Source organism: Cricetulus griseus, chromosome 2 (genome assembly GCF_003668045.3).
Source record: "Cricetulus griseus strain 17A/GY chromosome 2, alternate assembly CriGri-PICRH-1.0, whole genome shotgun sequence".
In the NCBI taxonomy this organism is placed as follows: domain Eukaryota; kingdom Metazoa; phylum Chordata; class Mammalia; order Rodentia; family Cricetidae; genus Cricetulus; species Cricetulus griseus.
The window spans coordinates 9,668,851-9,677,470 of record NC_048595.1 but is presented as its reverse complement, the minus strand read 5'-3'; the positions used below and the strand labels follow the sequence as shown (position 1 = coordinate 9,677,470).

At 46.5% G+C, this 8,620-nt stretch overlaps 1 protein-coding gene across 1 annotated transcript; it reads left to right on the top strand.

Annotated features, from left to right (window-relative positions):
- The first annotated feature begins 3,223 nt into the window (after positions 1-3,223).
- On the top strand, positions 3,224-8,081 carry LOC113833896 (preferentially expressed antigen in melanoma-like protein 7). The gene is made up of 4 exons (XM_035441186.1): positions 3,224-3,241; positions 5,551-5,750; positions 6,197-6,694; positions 7,517-8,081. The coding sequence occupies exons 1-4, from the start codon at positions 3,224-3,226 to the stop codon at positions 8,079-8,081; spliced, it is 1,281 nt and encodes a 426-aa protein (XP_035297077.1).
- The last annotated feature ends 539 nt before the right edge of the window (positions 8,082-8,620 follow it).

The following is an 8,620-nucleotide window of genomic DNA, read 5'->3' as shown; positions in this document are numbered from 1 at the left end:
CAGCTAACTTCTGATTGGTTCCTTGCCACGAGGCAGGCATCTGACCTCTAAGTGACCAAGGCAAGTTTGGGTTCCACTGTTATGGCTGCCAAAATGGGGAGCTGGCCCATAAAAAGAAAGGGAGAATGAAAGGGAGAAAGAAGGAAAAGGGGCTGAAAATACAAAGAGGAAAATGTAAAACCAGAATGAAGAATTCCCTTAAAACTTTGGGAGATTACACCCTGAATATGGCACTGTAAACTAGGAATTTAAAGCATTTGTGTTTTGTTGATGTTAGACCCCCAAAAACTCAAGTATCCGGGGTCTCAGGCCAGGTTCGCGGTCACCCAAATCACCAGGCGGATTCGAGAGCTTGCTGCAAACTGCCCGAGGTTTTATTGTGATTTAACGAGCTAACCCTATGTTAGCTCGGGTCTTTCAACCACCCGCCATGGTGGACGGCTAGAAAAGACGGCTCCTTGGGTCTCCCAAAAGATCTTATAGCGTAAGGGGAGTGTCTAGGGGTACGCACAGGCTAATGATTGGTGTGCCTCCAGGCTTGGAGGACTTGCCCTGTGTTGATTGGTCAACTGGTTGTTATGGCTCATAGGCCCTCCCAGGGTGGTTGCTATGCTCTCTACGTCATTGTCGTGCGCTTGTCCGTAAAGCACACCCAGGGTCGTAAAGCATAGCGCCACCAGCTAACTTCTGATTGGTTCCTTGTCACAAGACAGGCATCTGACCTCTACGTGACCAAGGCAGGTTTATGGCAAGCACGTGTTCGGCTGTTATGGCTGCCAAAAGGAAGCTGGTTCCTTCATTGAGACAAGGTCTTCTTTTGATCAAAATGGCCATGATGATCCAAGGTGGCTGAAGGTGGCCTTGGACTTCCCATTCTTGCCTTAACTTGCCATGTGTTAGAATAAAAGGTACAGCCAGGCAGTGGTGGTGCATGCCCCTTTATTGCCACCACTCTGGAGCAGAGGAAGGCAGATCTCTGAGTTGGGGGCTAGCCTGATTTACTGCGTGAGTTCCCAGATAGCCAGGACTACATAGAGAAATCCACTCTTGAAGAAACAACAACAGAAAAGAGAGTTATGGCTGGTGTTGGTGGTTCATGCCTTTAATCTCAACACTCAAGAGGCTGAGATAGGTGGATCTCTGTGAGTTCAAGGCCAGCCTGGTCTACAGAGTGATTTCCAGGACTGCCTCCAAAACAATACAGAGAAACCCTGTCTTGAAAAAAACGACACTGGGTTCCTTCCTGGTCTGTCTCCTGGGTGGTCTCCACACCCTGCCCCACCCGTGGTTCCATTCCTCTTCTCCACCCAGGTTGCAGTCTGATCTTTATCTAACACCCTTGCCCCCTGGGGAACTAAGGGTGGCTTCTACCTCAAGCCTCTGCTGTTTGTTTTTACTTAATTAAGTTTAGATAAAAAGAATTTTCATTAGCTCAGGCTGTCCTAAACTTGATGGGTAGGGGAGGATGACCTTGAACTGTTCCTTCCCCAGCCTCAAACCTCTATCTTCCCAGACCTGCCACAGTAGATGACTGACAGAGAAAGCAACTCAGCCTTGAACTCCAGAACACAGTCGGTTATGACAGTAAGAATTTCTCCTTGTTGTCTTACTTTTTGTCTATTATCAGACAAAGATAAATCCTGAGCTGACTCTTACTCAGAACATTGTGGGGCACACATGAATAAATTCAGCCAGCTGAAGGAAGGATGAGGCAGGAGGATTGTGTAGATTCCAACACAAGATCATCTGCAAAGTAAAAGTCCTTCTGAGAAGTAATTCATGAGCCAAGTGCATAAATAAGTAAATGAATGAATTTAAAAAGTAAGTGAACTGAGTGTTGTAAAGCAAATCCATACATGCACTCCTGATATTCATCCTAGGGTCTGAATTTTCCTTTTTATTTTTTCTTCCCCCCTTGGAGCTTTAGTTCAAAGAGCATTAAGGCCGGGCAGTGGTGGCACATGCCTTTAATCTCAGCACTCGGGAGGCAGTGGCACGGCAATCTCTGTCAGTTCAAAACAAGCCTGGTCTTCAAGAGCTAGTTCCAGGATAGACTCCAAAGCCACAGAGAAACCCTGTCTTGAAAAACAAAAACAGGCCGGGCATTGGTGGCACACGCCTTTAATCCCAGCACTCGGGAGGCAGAGGCAGGTGGATCTCTGTTTCAAAACCAAAAAAACAAAAAAACAAAACAAAAAAAAAAAGACAAAACAAAACAAAAAATAGAGCATTAAGAAGGAAGTTCCCTAGAAGATTAAATGGGTGGAGCAAAATCATCCAATCAGATGGCAGCTATTGGTGGAGGTGCAGCTGCTAAGGAGAAAGTCCTATAAAGGTGTCATTGGAGCCAGAGAAGACACTCCAGCTTCAGAGACTTTCATCAGTGACCAGATCAGGTAAGTCCTTTACGCCCATCAGGACACCCTTACTGCTTCAGAGACATTTTAGACACAAGAGAGCCCAGGGCATCCTGCAATCTGTCTCTTCAGGAACAGACAGAAGACACTGGGATTCAAAACCCAAGGTCTGCTTTCTTCTCCATGTCCTCTGTGTTTGGTTTGATTTCATCTGTTGAGACCAGGCTTCACTGTCCAGACGCTCCTAGACCTGGCCAGGCTGCTGCACTGGGTTGGGGATCAGGATCTGCCTGCCTCAGTCTTCTGAGTGCTGGAATGGCCGGCATGCTCTACCTTGTTCTGCTTCATATCATGTAATTATCTTGTATGTGGTTCTTTTGAGACCAGGCCTCCTCACTCTGGAAACCATGAAGCCCTGAATCCTTGGCATGGCTTCTGCTTCAGCCTCCCAACATCTGGGATTCCTGTTGGGAGATAATCTGTCTTCATTGATGCTTTGCTAGGTGCACATAGAAAACTTTTTCTTTGCTTTTGAAATAGTTTGGTTCTGTAGTCCATGTTAGACTCAGACCTGCGGCAAGTCACTGACCTGATCCTCCTGAGTGTGGAGATCAAAAGCCTGAATGTATTTTCAAATTCCTCTTAGTTTTTGGAGACAAGGTAACAATTCAGAATAAATTGGTCTAGAGAGCATATGTGACACAGGATGGCCTTGAACTATCTTGCTGCCTCCACTTCCCAATTATGATCATGGAAGATAATGTGCTTTAGTTGGTGTCAGGGACACATGCCTTTAATCCCAGCATAATAGCAGGCAGAGGCAGGAGGATCTCCATGAGTTCAAGGTCAGCCTGCTGTACAGAACTATGTCGAGGACAGCGAAGGTAAACAAAGAGGCCCTGAGTCAAAAAGAAAAACAAGCAGGTGTTCATTTTTAAAAGATAACAATATTATTTGTGATAGAATTCTATTAGGTCATGAACTCTAACTCAGGCTGACTTGGAACTGGCAATCATCTTTAATGCACCTCACAAAAGGTGCAATATAGGTCCCAGACCTGTTTCTTCATATCCAGCTCTGAAAGTTTCATTTTTTGAGACATAACCTCAAGGATGGCCTTCCATGTTTTCTTACCAAGTGAAAGTGTTCAGTTTCGGGTTCCAGGTGGTTTTTATTTATTTATTATTTTATTATTTTTTTTATGGTTTTTTGAGACTGGGTTTCTCTGTGTAGCTTTGGAGCCTATCCTGGCACTCGCTCTGGAGACCAGGCTGGCCTCAAACTCACAGAGATCTGCTTGCCTCTTTCTCCCGAGTGCTGGGATTAAAGGCGTGCTCCATCAACGCCGAGCTGGGTTCCATGTGTTTTGCAGTTTAATCCAGCCTGGAATAGAACTCGGAGACCCTTGTATTTTGGCAAGCACTCTGAGTAACTCAGCTACATGTATGACCGGGCTTTACAATTCTCTCCAGGGACAGGAGAGATAGCAAAGCTGATGGGACACCACTCTGGCTGTTCTTCTGTAACCTGGGTTCCATTCTCAGGACCCCCATGGCAGATCACAGACACTTGTAAGGCATCTAAGGCCCTCTGTAAACCTGGGCACTTCATGCAAAAAATGCACATACATACATACATGCAGGCCCAGTAGCCATACACCAAAACCTATATTTTTTATACGTAAAATTCCTTCAAGAGGCTGGCTGGATAAATTTTGTTTGTATGTTAGTCTTGACTTAGTTAGGTTTCTTGTTTGCTTGATTTTTAGAGACAGGGTTTTTCTGTTGCCCTGGCTGTCCTGGAACTCACACAGTAGACTAGGCTGGCCTTGAACTCACAGAGATCTACTTGCATTTGCCTCCAGAATGCTGGGATTAAAGGCGTGCACCACCACCCCCCAGTGATTTACGTGGGTTTCTACTGAGAAACAAATGACAGACTGTAATTTATGTTTAGGTTGTTCTGTTTTGTTCAGGGCCTTTGAGATGAGACACGGTTTCAGAGCTGGGCTGCTTTTATACCTATGCCTTTCTAGCTCTGTCTCTGCTTCCTCGATATGTTTTTTTCAGTGAAAGTCTCCTTTGGTTTTTCCAGGTAGGGTTTCAATGTCACAATCCTGGATGTTACTCTGGAGACCACGCTGGCCTTGAACTCATGGAGATCTGCCTACCTCTGCCTTCTAAAGCTGAGATTAAAGGCATGTCCAACAGCTCCCTTGTGGTCTAATGGTTGTTATATGTGTTTGTAATCCCAGGAATGATACTTCATGGACTGCAATTTAATGGTTGAATTGAAATAGAATTTTTTTTTGAGACATGGTTTCTCTGTTTAGCACTGACTATCATAGAACTGACTCAGTAAACCAGGCTCGTTAGCCTCTGCTTCTCAAGCTTGGGGTTAAAGGCATGTGCCACCACTTCCATCTAATTGAAGGAATTTGTGTACGTATCTTGCTTACATTTTTTTTTGTATGTATCTTGAAAACATACCTGGCGATTGTTTTGCTAAGAGGGGTCACAAGACACAGTGATTCTTGGGACAGTGTCTATTGAAAAACAATGGTTTAGGCCTGTTCAAGCTGACATAAAAAAACCAGGAGAAGCGAGGGAACAAGTCCCTGTTCTAGGACAGCCTGGGGTCCATGAGTGACTCTGACTCTGTCAAATAAAAGGCAATGATGGATTTGAGTGCAGCTCAGTGGTAGAGCACTTGTCTACCATGGATGAGCATCTAATCTCAGCTCAGTGCCAAACAACCTCAGGCAAAACCAAAGGGAGTTGGTGGTCCCCACCTTTAATCCCTGCACTCTGAAGGCAGAGGCAGGCCGATCTCTGAGTTTGATATCAGTCTGGTCTACAAGAACTAGTACCAGGTCAATCTCCAAAGCCACAGAGAATGGAGCTCAGATTTTTCCTTCCTGGATTCATCCTTCCAAAGGGTATGAGATTCAGAGTCAAATGACTGTAATGAATAAACCCAAATCTCCAAGGCCAGAGAGATGAGAGATGCTAACTGTGAGGAGGAGAAAGCTTCCTAAGAAAGATTGTGACAATATGTTTTCTCCTAAATTCTGCCCAGCAAGGATCATCTGCCTACACTCATCAGAATGAGTTTCAAAGAACCACTCACACTCCTTCAGCTGGCAGTGCAAAGCTTAATAAGGAATGAAACTTTGGCGAACTCTACCCTGCAGGACCTGCCAAATGATCTCTTTCCCCCGCTGCTCAAGGAGGCCAACACTCAGAGAAAAGCAAATTTTATTAAGATCCTGGTGGCAGAGTGGCCCTACTCTCACCTTCCAGTTGGGTGGCTGATGAACAACCCCACCTTGGAGACCCACCAGGCTATGTTGGATGGAGTAGACACATGGCTCAGACGAAGGTTTTGCCCCAGGTAAGCAATAACCATACAATGTCAAATACCACACTCTGGGGTATATGAAGGAACATCTGGTCTGAGTGAGTGTAGGGCCAAAGGTGGATGAGGCTACAGAGACCTTGGCAGCTGTTGAGTCCAATGAGTAAATATCAATTAAGTATGAGATACCTCTTGAAGCAGATGTCCCGAAAAGATGATGAGCTTGTCCATGTGTCTACACCAGTTAATGGAAATAGGAGCTGACAGAAATCCAGAGCTACTGAATGTAGGGAAACAGGACAGGCCTTCAAATGCAGCTCAGGCTAAGAGCTCTACCGTGGCCCGCTTGGGGGTCTGGGTTGGAGAGCCAGGACTGAAAACCACAAATAGGAAGAAGACAGAGAGAGTAAAAACACCATCAGATTAGGAGAAAACAGTCTTGGGTCTCAACTTACCTCCTGTCATTTCTCTTGTATCCACAGAGGGCAGAAGCTTCAAGTGGTTGACTTGAGGAATGTTCCAGTGCAGAAGGGCCATTCTTTATCAACACTGAAGCATCGTTTAAAGGTCGTCACTGAACTTTGCCTCCCCCTGGATCAATACCAGGCACAGCTGTTGGAGTGGGTGGAGGAGAGAAGGCCTTCCCTGCAGCTGTGCTGTGTGAAGCTGAAGGTTGGGACATTGCCATTCCACAGCGTCAAGAATGTCTTCAAAATTTTACAACCAGAGCTTATCGAAGAGTTGGAACTGAATACAGTGGGGAGTCTCTCCACATTGGCAAAATTTGTACCTACCTTGAGAAGGATGAGGAATCTTCAAAAAATGGTGCTGATGCGTGCCTTCCAAGGAAGGACTGCCACTGCTGGAGAGGAGAAGCATGTCACCTCGGTCATTTCTCTCTTTTCAAAACTCAGCTGTCTGCAGCATCTCACCATACAGGATGTCTATTTCCTAAATGATCACATGAATCAGTTGCTTAGGTAAGAAGATGGAGAGCAGACCTTCTTTCCTACACCAGAGAGTAGAGGGCCCCTGGGTTCTGCAGACCGCCGTGCATTTCTTTCACGAGGAATATGTGAGGATGGTCTTCTTCCCTGGGAAATGACTCAAGGGCCCTCATGACCTCACATCGCTGAGCAATGAAGAGGGACGGGTTGTGTGGAGGGAGCTGCCGTGGTTGAAGGACAACACTGTAGGTTAGATCTCGTGAGGGTGGAAATCTGTGCAGTTTCCTCCAGAGCAATCCTGTCAGATCTAATGTGAGGAACAGGACAAAGAAGAGAGCACTGCATAGGGAGGGGAGGACTCAGACACGCACAGTTTCCCAGGCGAGCCCTGTGTTTAGATCTGGGAGAACCCGTCCCAGGCTGCCCCAAATTCCCAAACAGTGTGAGGCTCTATTGAGCATGAGTGGGCTAAGTAGACAGCAAATGGAAAAGCTGAAGAGTGAACAAGTGTAGAGCCTGTGACAGGGAGGCAGTGATTCTTCAGGAGGCAGCCTGACATGTGACCATGTAGGTCCCTTCTTTCTCTTCCTGTGGGCCCTCTAGCCTAGTGGTATCCATCACAACTGTAGGTGGCTGCTTATCACTGAAGAATAGGAAAGGTAGCTGTGGAATGCGCCAGTCCCACCATGAAGGTGATGCCCCAGGGTGGAAGGGGTGTGGCCTGAGTAAGCAGAGTCCAAAGGCTTGACTGCTCATTGCAAACCCATGGTCACACTCACCCTGGCCACATGGTCCCCTCTACCTCTACCATAAACCCACCAGTATGTTTTGAAATAACCCTTGGTCTCTCCTTAGGTGCCTGAAGACCCCCTTGGAGTGCCTGTCCATCTCTCTGTGCAAGTTCTCACAGTCAGACTTGGATTCCTTTGCCCGGTGGAGTCACTCTGGGCTGAAACATCTGTACTTGAGAGGAGTCATTTTACGTGATTTGGATTTTATTTCTCTCAGGATTTTCTTAGAGAGTGTTGCAGACACTCTGCAGACCCTGAAAATAAAAGACTGTGGGATGCAGGATGCTGATGTCAGGATCCTTCTCCCTGCCTTGAGCCAATTCTCCCAGCTCACCATCATCAATCTCATAGACAATGATTTCTCCACAGACACGCTGAAAGAACTTCTGCGCCACACTGCCAACCTAAGGCAGCTGACCAAGGAGCGGTACCCTGCTCCCAAGGAGGTCTATGATCACTATGGGTACACCCAAGTAGAGGAATTTTCCCAACTTTGTGCTGAGCTCAAGGACACACTCATCTCTATAAGGGAGTTTAAGTCACTCCACTTTAAGAGCACGGCCTGCTATGACTGTGGCAAGCGTTATATCTATGAACTGGACACCATACTCTGTGAGTGCTCCCTCTAATACCTCTAATAAGACATGAATGCATAAGACAGGCTTCTCATCTGGAGAACCTCAGAAGATGAGGTTTTGGGCATTACTCAGTGTGATGGAAAGAAAACCATGTGTACAGTAGAGACAGAACAAGAGCCTGGCATTGCAGAGCACATCGGTTCAGTCAGGTTGCTGTCTTGTGGTGAAAGAAAGAGTTCTCCATATCCAAATGGAGCACCTCTCAGGATTGCCTCTGCAGGGCCTTTCTCCAGCATACAAAGTGATGCTGAGATCCCGAGAACCGGATATTCTCTCTGCTGTGTATCCCAGTCATTAACCTGCTTCTGAAGGTCGGGGTCCTTCAAAGTAGCAAGGGAAGCAAAGGCAAGGTTTGAGGAAGGCAGTTGTGATAAATGAGCATCAGACTGCAATCCAGGGTACTCAGGCTAGGAGGGGCTGTGGGGCCCTCAAAGATGACCTAAGAAAGACAAAAGGCAAAGGATTAGGGGATGGACAGGCTGACCAGAGACTCCTCATCCACTTCCTGTCACTTACAGATGAATGGGGTC